The 24,269-nt window shown below is 39.1% G+C and overlaps 1 protein-coding gene across 3 annotated transcripts in view; it reads left to right on the forward strand.

Moving 5' to 3' along the window:
• Spink5 (serine peptidase inhibitor Kazal type 5) overlaps positions 1–24,269 on the forward strand; it is a 58,556-nt gene that overhangs the window by 28,287 nt on the left and 6,000 nt on the right. For all 3 annotated transcript variants that reach the window (XM_076555182.1, XM_076555184.1, XM_076555183.1), the window contains exons 13-28: positions 261–388; positions 1,071–1,119; positions 4,605–4,732; positions 6,889–6,976; positions 7,799–7,926; positions 8,452–8,515; positions 11,482–11,606; positions 13,964–14,057; positions 15,242–15,369; positions 18,204–18,276; positions 18,963–19,090; positions 19,253–19,331; positions 21,637–21,764; positions 22,858–22,930; positions 23,817–23,906; positions 24,015–24,142. In XM_076555182.1, the coding sequence (XP_076411297.1) occupies positions 261–388; positions 1,071–1,119; positions 4,605–4,732; positions 6,889–6,976; positions 7,799–7,926; positions 8,452–8,515; positions 11,482–11,606; positions 13,964–14,057; positions 15,242–15,369; positions 18,204–18,276; positions 18,963–19,090; positions 19,253–19,331; positions 21,637–21,764; positions 22,858–22,930; positions 23,817–23,906; positions 24,015–24,142 (1,631 nt within the window). The remainder of the gene's footprint in view (positions 1–260; positions 389–1,070; positions 1,120–4,604; positions 4,733–6,888; positions 6,977–7,798; positions 7,927–8,451; positions 8,516–11,481; positions 11,607–13,963; positions 14,058–15,241; positions 15,370–18,203; positions 18,277–18,962; positions 19,091–19,252; positions 19,332–21,636; positions 21,765–22,857; positions 22,931–23,816; positions 23,907–24,014; positions 24,143–24,269) is intronic.

Genomic DNA, 24,269 nt, shown 5'->3' on the forward strand with positions numbered 1-24,269 from the left:
CGTACACAGAGTTCATCAATAGCAGGAAATATTTAAATATCCTCAGCTCCCTATTTAAATATTCTCACCTCCCTTCCAGTTTTATTACTTAGCAATGTTTATGCTTTTTCAAAGTTTAGAAATACTCTAGTGTAAGCCACTACTTACCCTAAAATTAAAGAAACCATCTCCATTAAGAAATAAATATCCACATTTTAGTGACTTTTGTGTTCTGACAAAACATGTGTTCATTCCCTCCATTTTCCTCCTGGATCTTACAGAAGCTGTGTGATGGATATCGCAAGGTCAGAAAGAATGGAGTGCTATACTGCACCAGAGAGAATGACCCAATCAGGGGCCCAGATGGGAAAGTCCATGGCAACACATGCTCCATGTGTCAGGCTTTATTGTGAGTGCAGCAGGGGCCCCAGGGCTTATAGGGGTTCTGGGGCATGGGAATTATCATGGGAAGATTTGGAGGGAGGGTCTTTGAGTGGAGAGAAAAAAATGCATTTTCCTCATCTAGGTATTTCTCAGCTTTGAGGGTCACATTTAAACATCGACAATCAACAGCAAAAACAAATGGAGAGCTTTCAGATTGTAACTATTATGATGGAAACAGCTGTAGACGAGTCAGGAAACAGAGAAAGAAGTAATACATGAAATCACTTGTATGTGCAACTTCAAAAAATCCAGATGACAGTAGGCAGCAGAACATGGTTGCCAGTGTCCAGGGTAGTAAAGGGTGTATAGTGTGGGTGAGGAGATGCTGAACGAAGGGTACAGTTGGGTGGGAAAGTCTCCTCTTACATATCATGTCCTTGAGAAAACAGAGCTATTCTAATTCATTAACTAACAAATTCATAGGTGATAGATAGATAGATAGATAGATAGATAGATAGATAGATAGATAGATAGATAGATAGACAGATAGATAGATAGATAGATAATACTGCAAGCTTAATGTGCAGGGCTTTGGGGTTGCCCGAGAAAAGTGAAAACATTGAATCATAAGCCCATGAGTATAGTGGATCTTTGCTATGGGAATAGGATTTGTTTCTTCATAGTCTCTTTTCCCCCTTTTCTCATAGTATTCAAGAAGACAAAGCAAGAGCAAAGGTTAGAAGAGAAGCTGCAAAGGTAATTTTCTTAGACCCGCTGCTGCCCTGCCCTACAGTTTGGGTTCCACGGTGGCATGATGTTTGGTTGTCCCACTAGCAGAGTGGTTGCTGTCTAAACTTCATGCCTCATGGAAACAAATGAAACCTTTAACTTTCACACACACCGTAGTCCAGATGCATGGGAGGCTGGTTTGCGCCCAGAAGTTAAAGACAAGCCTGAGGTGTCTTTATTATTAGTTTGAAACAAGTAAGACCAGTGGCTAGTAAATGAGTGGGGAAGAGAGAGACAGAGAGACAGAGAGTGAGAAAGAAGGAGAGAGAGAGAGAGAGAGAGAGAGAGAGAGAGAGAGAGAGAGAGAGAGAGAGAGAACACTTAATGCAAAAATGATCATGATTAGATGCTTCCAAAATATCAACCTTATTTCATTATTGTTCAAATTTTGAGGCTCATTTATAGTGAAAATTCAGAGGGTCCACTCTTTTGTAAGGGATTTTTTTCATACATTTGCCTTTTATTAGATTTAGTTCATTAGGCATTTAATACTTAACATGTGCTATTTTCTGAGATTAATTTACATAATCCATATCTTTAAAGTGCATCAAGTGGACAGTACAAGATTCCAGTCATTCTAATTTACAATATCATGCGTGTATGTTGTCGTATTCGTCATGGGGAAAGTGCTACCCTTCTTAGCCCCGGTTACCAATATTATTTATTTTGACTTTCCAGTCACTCTTAGTCTACTTACTTTTTTTTCTTCCAATTTTACTGTTTTGTAGATCACTAAGACAAGTATGTCTGTGTAGAGGACAGGTTACTTCCACCCAATAGCCAATTACAAGATTTACCCAATGTGAATTTTCAACATCCTTGAATGGACAAACTTAATCGTTATTTGGGGAAAGTTGACATAGTTTAAACAATAACTCTTTTGTTAGCTAGAACTATCTTTTTTATTAGTAATTCAGATTTGAAAATTTGACGTATACATGGTATATGACAAGCTACTGGGCCCTGTTAAGTACCCCCAATGCTCCTAATACACTCCTCTTTCTCTCCTCTCTGATTGTGTTGCTCTGGTTCACATCCACATGCTCCGTTCCTAGATGAGGATCCCCTCCTGACAATATGTCAGAATCCCCAGACTTCAGGCTTGCTCTCTCCTTCTTATACAAACACTAATTCCTTAGCTGAACATATATTTCCCTTTTCTTTCTCAGAATACTGAGCACAAATGATAGCTCAGAAATAACTTCAGTTTGTCCAGGGAAGCTTGTTTGCTGAATCTCTTCCCCTGTGATATTTCATGAGCTTTACAGGCTGCAGCATGCAGTACAACACACATACAGATGTATCTATTGGTACCTACCAAAATGTTCTGCCTTGTTCTAAAGCCCAGTTATAAACATTTTCAGTGCTGATACATGTTTATACTTCTGCTGCAAATGCCAGGACTCTCAAGAACTCTCTTCTTCTTAAAAAAAAAAAAAACAAACAAAAAAAAACAAAAAAAAACTGTAATTTCCCTTTATTCTTGAGAATTTCATACAGTATGCAATGGAATGTGATCTTATCCATTCTCTATTTCTCCCTCCCCTTCTATCCTGCCTAACACACCCTTCTTGCAGCTTCATGTCTTTCTTTTTCTTTTTCTGGTAACCCACTAATCCAGTTAGAGCTGCCAATATATGCATGGATATGGGACCACTGACAACAGCATGAGACCTACCAGCGGCTAGATCATCAAAGAATAGTGATTATCTCTCCCTTAGGAACCATCCATTGCCAATAGCTCCTTAATAAGGATGAATCCTAGAGAAAACCTGGCCCAACTCTGCTGGATTTTTGTGCAGGCAACCACGGATGCTATGAGTTCATGGTTATGATGGCCATGGCATATCCCAACAGACAGCATTTCAGAGCAGTCCTTCCCATCCTACAGCTCTTACAATTTTCCACCTCCTCGTTGGTGTTGTGCCCCAACCCTCATCAGGGAGGAAGCTAATTGGTGATGATGTTCCATTTAGGACTAAACACTCTTCCTTTAGGCACTTTGACCAGTTATGTATGCCTACTGCAAAAGGGAGTTTCTATTACCAAGGTTGAAGTCAGCTTGAGTGTGTAGGTATAAGCATAACTATTTAGAAGCCAGTTTGACAATGTGGCCACTTGCTGAAATAACAAAAGCAGATTCTACCTTGGGTCCTGTTACTTCCTCAGCCATGGGCTTTGGGACCAGAATTGTAGCACCAGGCATAAATTCCCTCCTGTTAAGCAAGCTTCACATGCTATAAGAAAGCAGTTAGTTACTCCATAACAGTTGTGCCACTACTATACCCATGTGTCCTTCTTGCCTGATAGTTGGGTAGCCCAGGATGTGAGTTGAGCACTAGGTAAGACCACTGATATTTCTCTTCTAGTAATCTAGACAGCATCTTCTGGTACTATGAAAGCTGAGCAGCAGGAAAGTAGTTTCCAAGTCAGCTTGAGACTAATTTTCTATTTCTTATAGCCAAAGTATGTGGGGTTTTTTTTAACAAAAATCTTGCTATGTAGTTAGGATAGTTAACTAAGAGCAACAGCACTAGCTGGTATTGTTTTGGAGACTTCTGGGGCTTCACTGACCAGTAATTCATAGAAAGGTGCCCCATGCTTTGTACTGCAGTTTTTATTTAATAATGGAAACAAAATTGTGTGCCCATGCAGGATAATTCTGTTCCAATTCTTTTTGTAAAATGTATTTTGAAATTAACTTACTCACTAGTGGGTTTTGAGAAAGCTTTTTCATGCATATTTAGTTGTGCTTAACCTACATACTACACTTTCCTCTCCCCAGCCTCATCCCTAGCCCCCATGCCTGCTTCATTCTTTAACACCAACTAATCCATCTTTCTCTCTAATATTTCATGTGTTCTATTATCCCTCCAATTGTATGGTTCAATTGGGTTGTGAGGCTTCCCTATGGCTTTTCACACAACTTTTCTTGGGTTTAGTCCTCCCCTTATTCCCTGGTTTCCCACATATACCTGTGCCCTATCCTGATAAAGTCTTTTTACCCTCAGTGTTCAACCATTCTGTTTCTGTGTTACCTATAATCTGTAGTCTCCCTCCTTCAATCTATACTACCCCCAAAAAGGCCCCTTTCTGTCTACCTGGTTTCTTCTTTGATCCAACTTGATTATACATGTGAAACAATGTATTTGAACCTAAGATTCTCACATGAGAGAGAACATGTAGCCTTTGTCTTTGAGACTCTGAGTTATCTCACTCAGTATAATTTTTTCTGATCTGTCATTTACCCTCATGTTTCTGTTTTCTGTATGGCTGAGTAGCCCATTGTGCATACGAGCTCTCGATGAGCACTTTGTTCTTGATGATTTATTGCAACATTATTATTTCTCTTTTAATTTTTCTGAATCACTGAGCATTATTTATTACTCACAGTAAGAAAACATCCAGGAAGAGTAGTAACTGCCTTAAGATGCATCTTTTTCATTTTCCAGGAAATCTGCAGTGAGTTCCGGGACCAAGCAAAGGATGGAATGCTCATGTGCACCAGGGAAAATGACCCTGTTGTTGGGCCAGATGGAAAAACACATGCAAACAAGTGTGCCATGTGTGCGAGTGTGTTGTGAGTGTGCACCCTCATTTATTTCTCCATCTAATCATTCACCATTATTCTTCCCTGGGTGTGAGATTCCAGGATGTACCATGGGTTGTTTGCTAGAAAAAAATCTTAAAAACAGATGGACATGATATTAAGCAATACTGAATAATAAAGTCACATCATTTTCTATTCACTTCTAATTGAATAGACTTTTCTATTGTCTTCTAATTATGTCAAGTGGCTAGACTCATCACTAAGTGTTTGTAATACTTGATTGTCTTCATTTATAACAAAAAGAAAGCACAAGTCTCAGATTGGATCAGGTGTTTTGTTTGGCCTCTCTCCTGCCTCTGATAGTCTGTGATTCTGTGACTATATTCATATATGGGTTTTAGAAAGAAAAGAAGAAAAGAAAAGAAAGGAAGGAAGGAAGGAAGAAAGGAAGAAAGAAGGAAAGAAAGAAAGAAAGAAAGAAAGGAAGGAAGGAAGGAAGGAAGGAAGGAAGGAAGGAAGGAAGGAAGGAAGGAAGGAAATTAGTTGGGTGGAGAATTGTGGGGCTAGTATACAAGGACTGTTAAAATACTTGACCAAGAAGTGGAATATAGAACATTGTATTTACCCTTTTAGGGATAATGTTACTCTCTGCCAGTGAAAGGCATGCTTTGGTAAGTGCCTTAGTGGAGGGCAAAGGCCCTAAAAGATAAGCTCATGAACTAAAATGTACAAAAACATCTGTTTGTCCAGCTAGTTGAGGCCTTCTGGGACTTCCTTTTGCTGAGTGATATGGGTAAACCTGTTGCCAGAGTTCTTTTATGTGGGACAATATGGAAGGTGTCCCATTCTAGTTTATACTCCAACCATGACTCCAGCCACTAAGATTCAGGAGCTACCTCTTGAGGCTGGTAATAAGACTAAGCTCCCCCTGAAAGTAACCTCAAAATAAGTGTTGGGTAATTATCTTCAAATTATGGGCCTAGAATTCTTGCACTGCATTACTCTGCTACCCTTATCTATCTTCAGATTGTATTTACGTAAAACACAAAGCTATTGATCATCTCAGTCTTCAGAAATTGGTCCATCTTTAAGTGTATGCCTATAATTACTTAAGAAAAGTGATAGTGTAAGTAGATCAATAGGATAAGGAATGGCCTAAGATTCTTGAAATAGCAGGCTTGACTCATTTTTCCTCATTGATGGTGATGGTCAGATATAGGGAATGCTAATAATTTGTGAGTTTTGAAATGTTGTATGGCAGTAGAACATGGCAAGAATGAGGGTGGGCTTGCTGGTTTACGCTTGGATCTCAGCTCTTGGAGGCTAGAGCAGGAAGATCGTGAGTTTGAGGCCTGCCTAGGCTACATGGCAGGACATTGTCTCAAAACAACAGCAAATGCAAAAGCAAAACCTAGAATCATAGGCTTGTGGTGGGCCTCATAAAGCTAACTGTCAGATCTTACTGGGCTTCTATCATGACTGCAACTAGAATTTGAATTGTAATGTAATTATCTCTGTTAAAATATTTAAATTGTTATTTTATAGTGAAGGATTGTTTGTGTCATGATGGGCTCATCATCTGACTTGGCATCATTCCTTGCTTTTATCAATGATACCATAGTTACTTGGGAGGGTAAAATTTCACAATTTAGAAAAGAATCAAGATAATTATGGCTTGTTATAGATTGAAGTTAGTGACCTACAGAAAATAATGGTAGCAAAGGTCCTTGCAAACTTATAAAAATGTGTTTCTTTGTCATTGTTATTGCTTTTAAAGAAATGTAGTATAGATGGATTTCTTTGCATATTGTCCAAAATAATCAAACCTCTTAGGAAAGATCCTTTTGTCCCGAAAACTTTTATATATTTATTTTTATCATCATCACTATCATCATCATCATCATCATCATCATCATCAGTACATGTGTGCCTCTGTGTGTGTGCACATGACACAGTAAACAAATAAAGCTCAAAGGACAACTTTCTGGAGTTATTTCTCTCCTTCCATGACGGGGTCCTGGGACTGAACTCAGGTCATCAGGCTTACACAGCACTTGTACCTGCTGAGCTACTCCCTGGTCCAGTGTCCAGGAGACTTCTGAGATTTGGTTGGGGGCATTCTCTTCCTTCTGGAAATGTGTCAGAGTAATTGGAGAAATGAATTGAGCTCTTGTCATTTATTGTAGCCTAATAGAAGAGGAAGAGAAGAAAAAAGATGACCAAGGAGAGAAGGCGAAGGTTGAGGCTGGAAAGTCGAAGAGAGAAGCAATACAGGTATCTGCTCCAGGTCATCATTCTCTTTGGCCAAATCGCCAGCCTCAGCATCCTCAACGACTTTGCCAACTGGGAGCATACATTTGAATCCTTGTCTAAGAAACTGTCTGTCTTCCTTATTACATTTATTTATCCTTATTTTCTGATGATGTTCTAGAAGCTGGACTTAAAGCTTTCATATACTCCTTTCCTCTAGTATTTCCTTATTTGGAAGCTCTCCTTTGTGTATGTGGTGCTGATGGTAGTAGTTTCTCTCTCTCTCTCTCTCTCTCTCTCTCTCTCTCTCTCTCTCTCTCTCTCTCTCTGTGTGTGTGTGTGTGTGTGTGTGTGTGTGTGTGTGTGTGTGTGGTGCATTTGTAAGAGTGTGATTGTGCATCTCCTGTGTGGGAAATGGAGGCCAGAGAGGAACAGTTAGTTATGACTTCCATGCTCACTCCCCAATACTGGAGTTACAGCCACACACAGCCATGCTTAGCATTTTATGTGAGAGCTGAGGATTCAAAGTATCTATTATTCCACATACCACAAACTTCATTACCAATCTAAGATACTAAATTGTTATGCCTTTTGTCTCTCATAGTAACTATATCAAAATAATGTTTAATGTTCTATAATCATTTTAATAGCAACAATCTTATGTTCCAAATAATGTGTTACTTAAGTTTGTGAACAGGACATCAGCTAAAACTGATATCTGACATCACTTTGCGCATCTGTAACATTTTGTTGCAAGACATCACAGTTTTTTTGGAGGGGGGGCGTCTAAGGTAGGGGAAGTTTTACAGTAGTGATTTGGTTCTCAAACCCTTCTTCATTTGACAGGAGTTATGTAGCAAATACCGTCCCCAGGTAAGAAATGGTCGGCTCCCCTGCCCCAGAAAGAATGACCCCATTGAGGGCCTGGATGGGAAGATCCATGAAAACACCTGCTCCATGTGTGAGGCCTTCTTGTAAGTACAATTGCAGCCAGTACAGCTGAGTGTCAAATGTGGGGGTGGACCGACCAGCTTGCACCAAAACACTGATAAGGAAGCCTGTCTTTTTTTGTGCTGAGTTTGGGGGATATATTTTCATCAAGACACACACAGACAGCACTTTCTTTGTACTGTTTTGCACTGCACATGGTAGGGTCATGTGCTAATACCAAGATTTCCCCAAAGTTGATGACATAATGATTTCTCCATCTTTGAGGTGACCACCGTGACTAATACAACATGTTGAAAATTTGTTAATACTTAATTATTCTTCTAGTTGCTTTCTGGGAAGAAAGACAACTCTTTATTCATCAAAAACGTAGTGGGAGATGTATTTGCTGTTGTGGGACAATATTTGTGTTTTATTTTTAAAGTTTTATTTTTAAAGCAATGTTAAAAGGAAGAAGAAAGATATAGAGGAGAGTATTTATTTTCTTTTTTTCTCTTTAAAATACTATGGATTGGTTCTAGAAATGATTCTTGCCCACCCTTCTCTTGCAGCCAGCAAGAAGCAAAGGAAAATGGAGCTGGTTTCAGAGTAAGGGCTAAAAGAGACATTACAAAGGTAATTATCCCCGTGATGCTCCGAGCACAATAGAAAGAAAGGTCAAGTTTTTCCATTTTGCTGTAAACATCACACAGAATTATTGAAGACTCTGGCTGGGAGGAAACATGGGGTTCATATAGTGCAGAATTTGACAATAATTTTTTTCTGACCGCATAGTTAAATTCACTTACCAAGCAGTAGTTTTCCATAAAACTTTAATCATATATCCTTAGTTTTAGTTAACTATCTAGCCACCACATCCCATTCTTAATAACCAGGGAGTATATTATTTCAGTTCTGTAGCCCTGCTGTCTCTGCCACTACTACTAACTCTGCAGCTGTCGCTAGAAAAACAGAATCACAAACCCATTAGTGTGTCTAGATTCTCTTCAATCTTTATTAGAAAATATCAGGGTTGTGGGGGACAGATGGCCAAACTTTGATCACAGTACACAGCTTCATATTTACTTTGTTCTCAGATGATGTGATGGAAATTTGAGCCTCGAGAGAAGGATGTAATTACAAAACTGGTGTTTTATTGGTATTAGCACCCATATTTTAAATTTCTTACAAGGAATAAAGTAGAAAGAAAAAATACAATTTAAATGTAGGGGTCCTGACCCCAAACCCAGAAGTCTTCCTCAGACACTTCACTTTAATTTTTTTTTTTTGGTTGTCAACAATGGAGGGGTGGATTTTATAAATGCAGCATCCCTAAAAAATACTTTTGGTGGTTCAGAATGACTGACTCAAGGTAACTTACTACAGACTGTGGTAACTTCTCTGTACCCATCAAAGGCCATGAGCACTAGAATCAAATCTCTGAAGAACCCCTGAGTTTTGAACCTGAACAATGACTTATTTACACACTTGAATTGCAGACAAGTATGAATCTGAAATTAAAAACAACACGAGTGTTTTAAGTTTCCAATGTCTTCAAGAGAAAGTCCTTCAGTAGAATGCAGTTTCTGCCATCACATTAGCTTTGGCAGGTCTATCGTGTTTCTAATTGTGAGCAATCAAGGGATCTGGGAATAAACAAGAAAGAAGAAGAACTATGGGTGGGGATGTGTTCTCTATCCTTATTGACTTTTAACTGGAGATGAGGGTTTTAGAAGAAACACAAAAATCAATCCTAATTGCCACCAGTAAGTAACCCTCTGCTATTAAGTGATTTGCTTTTTCTCTCGCGTGTTCATATTTTAGAGCTAGCATCTCTTGGGTACTTTCTAGACTTTAGACACTAAGCATTTACAAATAATGACTGCATAGTGTCCATTATTAAATTATGAAGTATATTCTTATTTCCATTGTGTAGGCAAGGCAATTCAACCTCATTTAGGCTTTCTTGGTAGGAAACTGGAATTCTAACAATGTAACATAACCACGAGCAGAGCAGTGCTTGTGGACCACACTTGGGACATCATTCTAAACTCTTCAGAGAAGGAAGAAAATCGAATGCAACAGATGTTGTTGAAACGCTGTCATACGCAGAAAAACTGCAGTGTCTGGGCATATATGGCCCTTGAGGGAGAATATGGGGAGGCATTCTTAATATGCAGTTGCTGGTGCTTTAGAGTTCTGTTCCAGTCTACTTCCATCCTGCCTTAACCTCATTTGCTTAGCTGGGAGCACATTAGCCAAGGAACATCAATGTAGCTATAGCTTTCAGGGATACAAAAAAAGGCATTCGTAGAAAAGAGATGGGAATTCACTGAATTCCAATTACCCTTTCCAGCCTCAGTATGAAGAATCTGGAGGAGATATGCACTGACTTTATCAAAGACTCAAAGCAAAAGAAGCTAAGAGGTCCATCTGTCAGGCCCACCAGACACTGAGAATCAGTACAAGGAAAGAGCTTGTATGGAGGGTCTAAGACAGGGTGTTGTTTCCTGATTCGAATCTATAAGGGACTCCCTGTAGGAGTAGAAGTTGAAGCCACTATTGCAGATGCCAAAGTCAACTATTTAAATAAATTGACTTATCAGTTGTTGAAGAAAAATGAAAAGCTTTTTTCCCAAATATTGGAAGGAATCTAATTTGGAAGAAGGAATTTTTTCTTGAGTATTTATTAATATTTCATCTTCATATACTGCTCTCAAGGAACATTTTTATCATATTTTATTAATTTAGGAAAATAAGCCTTAAATATAGGAATCTTATAAGATTTGTTAAGATTCCAATACTCCTCAAAGTAGCACTGTAGCTAACTTGTTGGAATTATCTGGTAGAAATTTCATTTGGGGATGAAGCATCTGGAAAGGTAATGGAACAGCCACAGGTCTTTATAAATAGAGACTGGAAAATACCTTTGTTATGTATCATGCAAGAAGAATCAAGAGAGTATGGAAGATAGGTGAACTTGGAGGTTTTTCTTCAGAATACGGAGGTGTTTGATATTATCTGTATGCTATCTTTATTGCATTATGACAGAATAGAGATAGGCAATAAGCCCCCGAGCAAGGATTATGCCCAGTTCTCAAAAAATGTGGTTGAAGAGCAGTGAGATCGCTCAGGGATCAAAGGTGCTTGCCACTAAGCCTGGCAATATGAGTTCAATCCCCGTGACCCACGTGGTGGAATGGGAGAACTGATCCCACAAGCTGTCCTCTGACCTCCACGCCTGAGTCATGGTACACACACACACACACACACACACACACACACACACACACACACACACTAAAGAAATAAATGTTTTTTTTTAAATGTAAAGGGAAATACAGTTTATTAAGAGAATCTTACATGCATATGGATTCAGACTCAATTTCAAAATGGAAAAACCACAAAGCCTTTTATGGGTCCAATGTGCTTGGTAAGAATAGAATAATACAATCACCAGAGGTGGGGAAATTCTTTGGTTCTCTCTCTCTCTCTCTCTCTCTCTCTCTCTCTCTCTCTCTCTCTCTCTGGCAAATAAGAAGCCAACAAAATGATATATCTGAGACAATATTTAAACTTTTGAAATTCCCTTCTTCTCTTAGGACTGCAGTGAATTTCTGAGTCTTTTAAACGGTGGGGAACTTTTCTGCACAAGAGAAAATGACCCTGTGCGTGGCCCAGATGGCAAGACCCATGGGAACAAGTGTGCCATGTGCAAGGCTTTCTTGTGAGTACAAGACCCACACTCCAGCTCCTACTGTGAGTCCAGAGAGTAGGAGAGGCAACAAGCCTATGGACTTACACATATATAATATTGCAGACAAGAGATACACAATGCAATTCCCACTGTGAGTGAAGAAAATGGGAAAAGCAATAATCCGGGCAGACTTACACATGTATAATATTGTACATGACATTACTTACATATGAAAGAAATGAATTATTATCATCATTCATTTTATAATTATTCATCGCCAATATTTATAATTCTAGAAACAAACAGTATACTATTAGAGTATTACCTTTTTTATTAGTTCTTTCAGTAGATAATCACATCTTTGCTCATAAAAAAATTATCCATTGTCGAATATATTTCTTCTACTCGTTATCTTAGAATTCAATTAGGAAGAAAATACCCAGATTTTATTTATCACTCTGTACCGTATTATGGGAAATATATTTCAGGAAATAAAGATAAGTAATGCCTCACACAGAGTTTGGAAGTACATCTAAAATACACAAGTCATTCAAGAGACATTCACTGAGCACCTATAGTATTCAGTATGTGTAATCATTAGACAAAGATGAATGAGATGAATTCTCAGAGATCATACAATTTGGGGTTTCTTAAACCTTTGCCACTCACAACTCATTTTCCCTGAGAAAATGTTATTCTACTTACTAAGCACTTCAAATCAAACACTTACTTGTAACTATCCTGAAGAACTTTAAATCAAATAATTATTTACTATATATTTAATTAGGGAAAATCAAATGAAAATGAAATTTACAACTGTTCAGTTGTGAATTAAAAATTAAATCTTGCCTGAATATTTCATACTGCAAGACACAAAACATTTTCAAATTTTTTCAAAGTTGATTAATATTTTGACTTTATAATCATCAATGCTGAGAATGTAATTTTGCATAAATATGTCATCTTAAATGGCAGAAGTATACTTAAAGTCATTTCAGAAATTGTTTGAAATTTTATCCTAATCTGAAGACAAAATTTATTTAAAAAATATTTTATGAAATACAAGTCAGCAACTCATAGAGCAATTTCTAAAATCAAATACTCTAACATAATGTGATCAAAAGAGGAACTAGCTTGCTCCATCCGTGTTGAAGAATGATGATAGAAGATTATTAAAAGTCTTTAGTTCCCACAATTAAGTCATTATGCCCCTGTATGAACATAAAATTTGTAATGTACAGAAAAATGAAATCACTGCAATTCCTAACTTGTAATAGTTTTGAACCTGAGCTGAGATCTTAGGCAATTTTCTATGGCACTGAGTGGCTGCCAGCTCACAGAGTGGAAAGTGTGCGCATTGTGTGTTCAAAACAAATGCTGCAGTGAAATTCCACGATGTAACATAGGCAATGACAGGGATCCATTGCCTAAGTCGTTGGAAATTTGATATGTTGAGACAGTCTTACTCTTTGAAACAGTCCTGGCTGTCCCAGAACTCACTCTGTAGACCAGGCTGGCCTCGAACTCAGAGTCACAGAGATCCACCAGCCTCTGTCTCCAGAGTGCTGAGATTAAAGGCATGTGCCATCAGCACCCAGCTTGGAAATTAATTTTTGATCATTGCACATTCAGAAACCTTTAATGTTGCTCTTCAGTGAGGGAACAGCTAATACAATGTTTTGGGTGGAAATAGACCTGAACCTTATAATCTGGGTAAGAGATATAAACGACGGGGCCATGTGAGAGAATAGCAGAACTGCAGAAGGTCCAGATTAGGAAAACTGTGGTGTGTAAGGAACAAACATCTAGAACTTAGGAACTTCAGCAACTTTCAGTGTCAAACCAAGGACCTGGACATCAATTTTACATGTAGTGAGGGCTGCAGAAATGTTTCAGTTAGGCGAGGAAATGGTAAAAATATGGCTCATTTAGAAAAATGCACACAGCAACAATCAATAGAAGAAAATCTAACATTCCCTGTGCTGCTGGTGTGAGGGGACTGATGGGTGCCGTTACCCAGTGAGGGGCAACTACAGGGAAGAAGGAAAACACTTGTGGTCACGGTGAAGATGGGTGACAGAAAGATGTTAACAGGCAACAACTTTAAGAAATAAAGCCAAAGGTTCTGAGCAAACATTTAGGAAGCTCTAATTAGCTGGTGGTTAAGTATATGTTGTTTTTCTCTTAGCATGATGAAAACTTTGCCAAACAAAGATTCCCACATAATCCATCTGTTGTATTTTTTTTTCTGAGAAGAGAGCCTATAATACAGATGTTAAATAAACACTGATATATTCCATCAATATCCAATTGAGACATTTCATAGGCTCATAGAAATGCGTTCTTCATTCAGTAAGCTATTATTCCTTCCACTTTCTGACTTTCAGCAAGAAAGAACATGAAGAAAGAATGAGGAAAGAAGAGGAAAGTCAGAGAATCACTTCAGGTCATGGTTCCGGTGGTGGAAGACAGAAGGCTAAGGTGAGAGGAAGCCCTACCTCACTGCATGAGAAGGCAGAACTCATGGCTGGTGGGATTGTGATGGGGCACGAGGTAAGGGGAAAGGCAGAGTGCCAAGAGAAGCAGGTCCTTGGAAGGACAGTCTTACATCTCATCTCGGCCTTTGGGAAGACATTAGCAAATTCTGCTGCTGTGTGACTCTTGGCTTCTTTAGATCTGGAAATAATTGGAGACAGTGAACCTTCCCAGTCTCCTGACCCCTTTTTAGGACTCTAATCTTGTGTCAATATTGATTCTCATCAGCATCTTCACTTTGTTCACTCTACCTTTATCACTGTGGATGAGGCTAAGCCTTTGAGTTATCTTTTCTACTGTCCAAAGCAGGACAGTATAATAAAAGAGAAAAAACTAGGGGAGCCTGCACCATTGGCCCTTACCATATGGACTTGTGAGACTCTGAATAAGTTGCTTCCTCTCTCTTATCTCAAAGTTCTCTTAAAGAGAAAGAGGAAATAATTTAGGTACCTTGAGCACATTTGAGACATTTTACAGCGTGAGCATGGCATTATTGAATGAGGTACAGCAACATTTCATGAGAATTCTGACGCCTATTCACCTTTTTATGGCCACAAGGAGACCAAGGCCATCTCTTGGCTCCCAAATGCACTACCTGTGATAAAAATCCATCTTTTCTAGGTTTTTTTTTTCCCCTAACGCTTCTCCTTAGGACGATGAATTCTCACTCTCAGGAAGTAGACATGTTCAATCTGGTTGTCTGTCTTCTTCAGACAGTGAACCTGTCTGGTAAACATGTTGTATTATGCTGGAGAAGGAATCCCAAATGATGCCTAAATAAATAAATGAAGGAATGATTGTTTCATTGAAACATTATACATCTGAACAAGCAGGAATGTAGATTTGGTCTTTAGTCTGTTGTTTTTCTGACCTTTTATCTGTGCCATCAGACCTTAGCCACTGTATGATTTCCCTGTGCAAATATTTAAACACAGTAAGGGATATGAAATTGACCCTTTATCATTAGAACATGGAGGATTCTAGCCCCTTTTTCTCTATAGACTGCAACACTTGGTGATGAAATATTTGCAAGGGTGAAAGGAAAGGATGTTTCTGATAGTGATTGCTTCATGAACTTGGCAATAATAAAATAGACTAACTATGTGGCCTACTTTCTTCTCCCTTCTCAGGAAGAATGTGCTCAATATTGGGAAAGCATGAAAAATGGAGAACTCAGCTGTACTAGAGAAAGTGACCCTGTACGTGGTGCTGATGGGAAACCATACAACAATAAATGTGTCATGTGTAAAGAGCTACTGTAAGTGCTTCTCATAGCAAGTGTTTCTAAAAGACATGCATTTCTCCTGAGTGAATGATATTTCTCCTTTTCTATGGCTCCTTCTGTGAAAGTTCTTTTCATTAATCCCAATGGTCTTTTTTTAATGTTTCCTCAGGAACATAAGCTCAAGGTGGCAGTTAATCAAGTGACTGATGGTCCTCATTTGTCACTGTAATTCTGTGACCTCTGAGTGTCATTGTGACAGAAAGTTGTTCATTGCCTTGACCTACCTAGTGAAATTTAATGATAGTCCTCTGGAGTAGCTGACCACTGTTTAAGAGAGCTAGTTTCTTGTCATGTGTATGAAATATACTTAACTATAGAAATAGGAGTAGTAACTTCTCTTTATTTTCCATTGGTGAATTATTAGAGTATTTCATGACATAGTTCAGCCACTTTGATTCATCCTGTTAGGGTCAATAACACAGTTATTGCTAGTGCCATCTGTAAATTGAATCAGTCCTAGATGACCCTAAACATTAATGTCTCGAAAATTATTAAGGACCAGCCTGAATAATCTTCTTCTCAGGGGCCCAGAAGAGAAGCTAAAAGTGGCATGAATTGTTTTCAGGAAAAGAATCTAAGTACACTGAGCTCTTTTGTCCATTTACTTTATTCCTCTGGAATAAAATCCTATCTACACAGCTTCAGTTCTGTTCTCATGCCTAGCTCCTTTCTTGCCTGATCTCTCTCTCTACATTAATCTGCTGTCCCCTCTAAGTTCTATCTTAATTCCTTCATCTATTTCTGCCCCATCTAGGTTCTCATCCATCTAATTCTTTCCCATCTCAGCTCCTCTCCCATCTCCTTTCTCATCTTGTTCTTCCCCATCTGGTTTTTCCTCATTTTCCATCTCATTCCTCTGGTACTCTCTTCTAGCCATCTAATCTGGTCCTTTCCCATCTCAGTTCATTCCTCTCCAGTTCTTACCCATCTAGTTTTTACATTTTCTTTTCTCTTTACCCATCTCATCCTCTTTTCTCTTCTCTGTCTAGTCCCCCAAGTCTCTGAGGTTTACAGTTATATATCCATGTAAAGCAGGGTCACCAGGCTTGAATTCCCTCAGGGTCAAAAGGAGGGGCAATGAAAGCCACACAAAGGAGAAGTAATTGCCAGCCATCATCTGCAACCCAAAAGGGAAGTGACTAATGAGTAATAGAATCAACTGAGGGCTAAATTTGGTTAATATCTGAGCAAGGGGGATTTTATGTGTTCAACTATATTCTTAGAAGCAGTTAGTTAAAGTGTTAGGAGTCTATCAGTGATGAGTGAAAATAAAACTGCCTTATTTTCCTTGGCCCCTTATCTGTCCAAGCTATCTTGGCTACTGAGGTTTTCTGGCAGGGCCGGGGAGTACACTTGGTGGTTGGGCAGCCTGAGTCAGCTTGATGTACCTGTAAGTAGAAACCCTTCAGTTCTGAGCTAATAGTTTAAGGTAGATCTAAAACTAGAGATAAGACTTTGGAAAGGGAGAAAGTTAAGCTTAATTAGCTCATCTGCCAGACCTACTCAAACAGATCGTCTAGATGCTTAAGTCTGTTCTTAGAGAGTACAGAGGTATCTGTCATAAAATACTTTCCTTCATCTGGGGATGGTCCTGGACAGATGCCAGTAATGACAATAATGGCAGAAAGGCCTGAATTTAGAGATCCTGGCTGAGTTACTGCACAGAAGATTATCTAAATATTCCATCTGTAGAGGGGAAATTGTGCCCAATGAATGATGGAAAAGCTACAATAGCACACAAGAAATTCATGGTAGGAAATGGCTGATACTCAAAAATCAAATATTGCCAAGACTCCTTAAGCCTTGGCTTTACCTCTGGAAGGCCTTTGGCTTCTTCCAGGTAAAATCCTACAGTCAGCTGAAATCCTACTTCATATTATTGTGGCTTTCAGCATTTATGGGAGCTTTTAGTCGTGGCATTTAGTTGTAGTGCCATTAGTAAATATGTAGCATCTATCTTTCATCCCACAAAGTATAATTCACTCATTCCTTACTTTTCTGAAGGTTATGTGATGAACTCTTATCCAAATGCTGACATTCTATAAGATTGGTTTTCTTAAAGGTTTCATGGAAAATGGTCTTGAGGGCTCTAGTTACAGTCCATTTCTTCTGTACAACAACCTAGAGCTTACTCTGCATTATTAGCATGTGTATCATGTATTATTATGGGTGGGAGACTTGGAGTTGACTGGCCAGTGGCCTTCATAGATTCTCTTGTCTCTGTATCTCCATCTTTGGGATTATATGCATATGCTTTTGACATGGATGCTGGGGATTTGAACTTGTATCCTCGTGTCTGTGAGGCAAACAATTTAACAACTGAGCTATCTCTCCAGGCAATTATTGGAGATTTATAGCTAAAGGTATGACTATAATTAGATTTTTGTCATGCTATGGCATTCCAGGAACCCTCTATTTTCAATAATTAAATTGGTTAGAATGTTATGACTTACTTTTGTTTAAATTTACTATTTATACAATTATTGAGGGCCATGCTTTAAGAAATAATATACAATGGTTGATTTTTTTAACCTCAAAATCATGGATCACCATTCTAGGAATGTGGACTAACACTGGAGATATGTTTAGATTGGAAGTATGAGAGCTGTAATCAAAGGATTTGATAATGTATTTTGTGGTGAAGGAGGCTCCTACCCTAGAATCTTAGTAATGGAGTAGTCTGTGGCTCTCAAAGAGCGGAGACACTCACTGTGAAAGAGAAGGTTTAGAACCAATGCCCTCAGACCCCTTCATTCCTGCATTTGCGTTTGTGCCAAACAGATGACTATTGACCCCTTCTCTCATAGGCAGAGAGAAATGGAGGAAAATAATAAATATTCTGCCTCAAGATCAAATGAGACTGGATCAGCCACAAAAAAGGTAAGTCGGTGCTGAGGTTTGGTGTAAGCCATCAAAAACGTGGAACGAGATTGTTGTCGATGTGGTCAATGGAGACCTTCCCTTTGGACTGTCAACACTAACACTGGATTTTATATTGTTGCTATAAAAAGTTACTATAGACACTGCCTCACAGTGCTGCAAGTTATTATCCTATGTTCATGGAGGTCAGACATTCCAAAGGACCCCACTAAAACCAAGATGTTGGTGGACCTATAGCTCCATTGTGGAAGCTCCAGGGCGGGGTGTTTCTTCCCTGACTCTGGACTTCCAAGAACCAGCTGCCTTCTTTGATTTTGTGATTGCCTTCTGTCCAGCATGCTTACTCATGTCTGATTCTCTATCCTTCTTGTACCAATTCCTCTGCTTGAGTAAGGAACCCTCGTGGTTACAATGAGTTCTCTCCACTCATCCCAAATAACCTTCCTACTTCAAATACAACTGATTGGTGCTCTTAATTCTCCATTTAAATGATTACATTAATTGATAAAGCAACATATTTACATACTTCAGACATGAAGACATCGATGCCCTTATGCCATAATGCTGCCTACCTCAGTAAGGTTTTATGACTGCCAGGCATTTAAATGGAAATCTTCAGCTTTCCAAACCCAGTCAATTACTATGTGAAACAGCATTTCTGATTATCTTTCCTTATTTATTTTCAGGATGTGTGTGATCAGTTTAGAAGTCAAATGAAAAATGGGAAACTTCTCTGTACTCGGGAAAGTGACCCTACCCGGGGTCCAGATGGCAAGACTCATGGCAACAAGTGTGCCATGTGCAAAGAAAGACTGTAAGTGTTTTTCCAAACAGTATTTGGGCTGGGAGTCCAGATAGCATAATAATCACATTGCAGCCATTTGAGCAGAATAGCAAATGGTTTGGAAGTGAGTCCTATACACAAGAGATATTTATCCACTTTGGTAGAACTGTTTTTTCCCATCCTTTCTCTCAGGGAAAGAGAGGCCGCTGAAAAGAAAAAGAAAGAGGATGAAGACAAGAGAAACACTGGGAAAAACAAGAATGATAAAGAGGTAATATGTCAGACATTTTAATACCTGAATTTGGTGGGTTCATGTTAAGGAGAGGCAGGTGATGGCTTCGGAGCCAGCATGAAATTACCTTTCAGAAGATGGGCTTTATTAAGAGAGGTGACCTTGCACCCATGGGAGCGTGATTGGGCCATGGTGAAGTAGGTGAATATTATGAGGGATGATGCATCATGTCTGAGGCAGCACAATGGGACTGTGAGGTGGAAGAAAATTATAGACCTTCTAAAATCATTAAGAAGATCAGTTTAGGGAGAAAAAGCTACAATAGACTGCACGGGAGAGATACCTGACTGAGAGAATGACAAGAAAAAGATGGTGAGGGTGAGAGACAGTGAGGTAGAGAGAGCTCTAGGGTTGGGGAGCCTGGCTAAAGTTCAAAGCCAGTTCCAGGAGAGGCATCAGAGCTGTCTAGTTGAAGTGGCACAGATAGGAGCATGTATGTGCAAGTTTCTGTCGTATGCACAGGAGACAGTGTGCAGACATAAAGAGACACATTTTTTTTGCACATTTATTTTGCCTCTACAGAAGATAAGGAACAAGCAGCCTCAGGGGAGTTGGAGACCTGAGCTAGCAAAGGAGGATTGCCTTGATTCTTTCTGGCTAGGCTCGGATCTTTGAGACTCAAGCACTTAACGCAGTGAACACCTTAAAGCCACAGGCTCACCTAAAGTTTCATTGTAAAGGGAATCGATGTAACTAACACTTTTGAAATGCCCATTCTCTCCCAATCATTGAGGATGTAATAATAAACAGAAAAAGATATGGCTAGCTCTGCCCAAAACAGCATGTCACTCTTAGAAACAGCTCCAACATGGGTACTCCACATTGGCAGGACCAGCAGCAGTTATCAAAGTGTTGTGACTATCCGCCCAGTGGATTTCATTTGAAGTTCTAAAAAGCAATTGGGCCATGGGAAAGGGTTGGGCTTGGGCGTGGGGGAGGAAAAGGTAAGCACCAAAGATTTCAGCCAGGAAAAGAAACCAATTTGGAGCGTGCACAATAACTTCTCCAGATGGCACTTGACTGCCACCTGGTGTTCAACTTGGGGCTTTACAACTAGTGCTCTTTTCACAACGACAGCACCGAATGTCCATTATTATGTGAAATCCAATTAGAAAGACAAACTTGCAATTCTCTCTATATAATATTCTGAATATTGCTTTGAAGTGTGTCAAAAGAGAGCTATAGATTTCTTCATATGATCAAATCAAACTAAGATTGGAAAACTTAGGTCCAAACAGTTTGAAAAAATCTATCTCGTGAACATCTCTGGTTTTACCACCGAGAAAAGTTCAAGAGAGAGGAGGCTCTCACACAAACTATAAGCAGATCAGGAGGTCAAATCCTGAAGGCCAACAGTACGATGATGATGAGCGTTACTGTTCACATATATGTGTGCAGTCGTGTGAGCACCTGGGAAAGAAAATACCTCCAGCTGCTTCTGAAAATGATGTTTGTGAGACAAATAATACAGTGATGAGATGTTCAAGTCCAGAGATAATTTTGATAATTCCATGGTACAAGTAAGTGTGAGACTGTCTGTAGGAAAAAAACCAAAAACCAAAAAACAACAACAAAAACTCAGTCTAAGTCTTTAAGTCTCTGTCAGTATTTTAGTGACAGTGTCTCCAAAGGTCTCTTTGGAGTTCAGGGAGTTCAAGGTAAGATCTCATGGGATCAGTTCCTTTGACATTGTTTTAAAGTTGATTTCTTTTACATAAAAAACCCAGCTCTATTTTCTTATAAATTAATGGCTTTATTCTCTGTCACGGAAAAGCAAAGAAATAAAAATGAGGAACGTCTCTGTCAGTAGATACCTGGTCACCAACCCAATGTTTACCTTGATCATTTAATGTTTCTGAGTCTTTTCTAAAATGTAAAATGAGAAAAATGGTTGCACATCACATGAGCTGACATGTAGTTCACATGATAGAAAATATTTTAAAGATGTGATTGTGTGACAAGCTGACTCATAAGGTAAAATGGCAATTGCCACCAAGCGTGAAACTCTGAGTTTGATCCGTGGAATTCATGTAGTGAGGTGAGAGAACCAACTTCTCTGCAGATCCCCTGACTCTGCACATGTGACATGGTAAGCGTGCCCACATACACCTCCTTTTCTCTATTTTCCTCCCAGGATTATGAGTCCGTGCCTAACTGTCACGGTGCTTTCAGATGGTAAATGTTTAGAGTAAGACAGTGATATGTCTCTTCCTCTCTGTCCTGGTGATTTCAGACGACAAATGCTAGGGTAAGGTAGTAATATGTGTCTATGTGCTCTTGTCAGGATCAATGTCATGAATTCCGGAGCATGCAGAAAGATGGGCTGCTGATCTGCACCAGAGAAAATGATCCCATCCGAGGCCCAGATGGCAAGACGCATGTTAACAAGTGTGCCATGTGTCAGAGTATATTGTACGTTAACAGGCTTGTTGATGAATTTGATAAATTGTGCTTGTTTGCCAGAAAAGAATTAGTCACTTAAAAGCCTATGACACTTGGTTTCATACATTATAGATAAATACATCTCCTTGTGTATGTAGACTAGTGTTAGTTTTCAAAGCACTCAGGGAGGAGCTATACTTTTAAAAGATGAGAAGCATAATCCTACCTAGGTCTTCTGAGATGGAAAACCATCATGATACATTTACAAATCAGCATCTTTTGTTTATTTATTAACTTTATTTATCTGTTTATTTTATTTATTTTTTATTTATCTATTTATCTATTTTTTCTTTCTTTCTTTATCTATTTATTTACTTATTTACTTATTTAGTTTGGTTTTTTGAGACAGGGTTTCTCTGTGTAGCTCTGGCTGTCCTGGAACTCATTCTGTAAACCAGGCTGGCTACGAACTCACAGAGATCTGCCTGCCTCTGGCTCCTGAGCACTGGGATTAGACACCAGAACTGAACTGAAGTTCTGTGAAAAACACAGCTCTCATCAGTGGCAGTCAATGTCTTTAAAAGAAAAAGCTCAGCCACTGATGAGAGGCACGTATTTCACCGAACTTCAGTTCATCGTGTATGTGAAGGAATTACAAGGACCACACATACAGTTTTGGTGGAGATCCAAGGAGACAGCGTTTTCTAGAATGCTCATCAACTTTAAAGCATTGTAACTATGAGAAGAAGAAACAAAACAGAGTTTAAGCAGAATGCAACTTTAAAAGTACCCAAAAAAAAAAAAGGAGAAATGAATCTATAGCCTGGATGAGAGAATAAGATAAACATATTCTCTTAAGAAGCAACAGCCCTTTCGCTTCCTTTGAATCGGGATGATAGTAAAGCAACAGAATCAGTAAACGTTAGGCATGTTGCCACAATAGACCATGAACAGTCCAGCCATCAGAGACAACAGATAAAAATGTATGTCTAGATGTTTTTAAGGTATAGGACCATAGCGTTATATTTATTAACGTTTGGTATTGGAAAAATACTTGGTTAAAGACAATTCAGCATGATCCTAGAGCTATTTCTTTATTGGTTTTCCTTATTTCATTCTGCAGTGAACGAGAAGCTAGTGAAAGAAAAATGAGGAATGAAGAAAACTCAAGTCCTCAGCCTGCAAATGAGAGAAAGGTTGGGTTTTAGTGGATACAATATGGGCTTTACCACTCACCCTCAGAATTTTACCTTCCCGTGTAGTCTTTAAGTGAGAAAGATACTAACATTATACTTAAAATTTTAATTTTGACAACAATCTCACTTTCAGTCACAATACAAGATATATCAACACACACACACACACACACACACACACACACACGGAGTTAATCCTTTAAAACATTCTTAGAGAATTCTCCCATAGTCTATGTCAATTTTTGTCATTCTACCTTAACAGAAATATGGATTGGAAAACTAGAGGACCCAGCTTTCTTTCACCTCAACTACATGCTTATAGTTGACACTTTAAATGTGAAAGGAGGCTTTAGGTAGCTTGTTGATGTTGACTTTAATGATTCCTGTAACAAACAGACATCCTAAGACTCATGTTTGGCTCGTCTTTGATGATGTCTTCTGTTTTCTCCAGATGATTTTCTCGGCATCCATGAATCAATAGCATGCATGTATTACAATACTATTTCTCTTTACTTTTCTCTCTTTTGGGGGGGCGGGAGTTGAGACAGGTTTTCTCTGTGTAGCTTTGGAGCCTGTCCTGGAACTCCCTTTGTAGACCTGGCTGGCCTCAAACTCACAGAGATCCACCTGCCTCTGTGTCTCAAGTGCTGGGATTAAAGGCATGCACCACCACCACCCCGCTTCTCTTTACTTCCCAATATTGAAAAGAAGGCAGCATTTTCACTTAGTCATTTCACAGTGATCATCACATTTTTAGCCCAGAGTGCTTTGAGATTCTCCTTGGCTTAAGATCATGGAAAAGAGAGAGGACAGATGATGGGTAGGCAAATTAGTAGGAGATGAGATGTGCCTGTCAAGTCTTTTCTTATGTTTCCCTACCTTTCAGGACGAGTGCGGAGACGTTCACAACACAGCAGAGGATGCAAAACCTAGGCAGGCCAGGAGTTCTTTGCCCTCTGTCGCTGGGATGAGTGAAGTGAGTACCAACCAAGAGCCACAAGATATCTCCTAAAGCCGAGTTTGATAAAAACCACCCAGCAACAAAAGGAAAGCTCATGCCCACCTCCCCTATCTCATTCCCTAGGATGAGTGCAGTGAGTTCCGAAAGCTTATGAGGAATAACAAGCTTCTCTGTACACAAAAGGATGACCCAGTGCGTGATGCTGATGGGACCGTCTATCCAAACAAGTGCCACATGTGCAGAGATGTCCTGTGAGTAAGCTCATTGTGCTCAGCAACCAGCAGGGAATGCACATTTTTACAAAGTGCTGATTGAATACATGTATGTGCTCATGAGCCCAAGAGAAACGATATGGCCAAAGGATGAAGATTAAGATAC

This window comes from Peromyscus maniculatus, chromosome 19 (assembly GCF_049852395.1).
Source record: "Peromyscus maniculatus bairdii isolate BWxNUB_F1_BW_parent chromosome 19, HU_Pman_BW_mat_3.1, whole genome shotgun sequence".
NCBI classification, from domain to species: domain Eukaryota; kingdom Metazoa; phylum Chordata; class Mammalia; order Rodentia; family Cricetidae; genus Peromyscus; species Peromyscus maniculatus.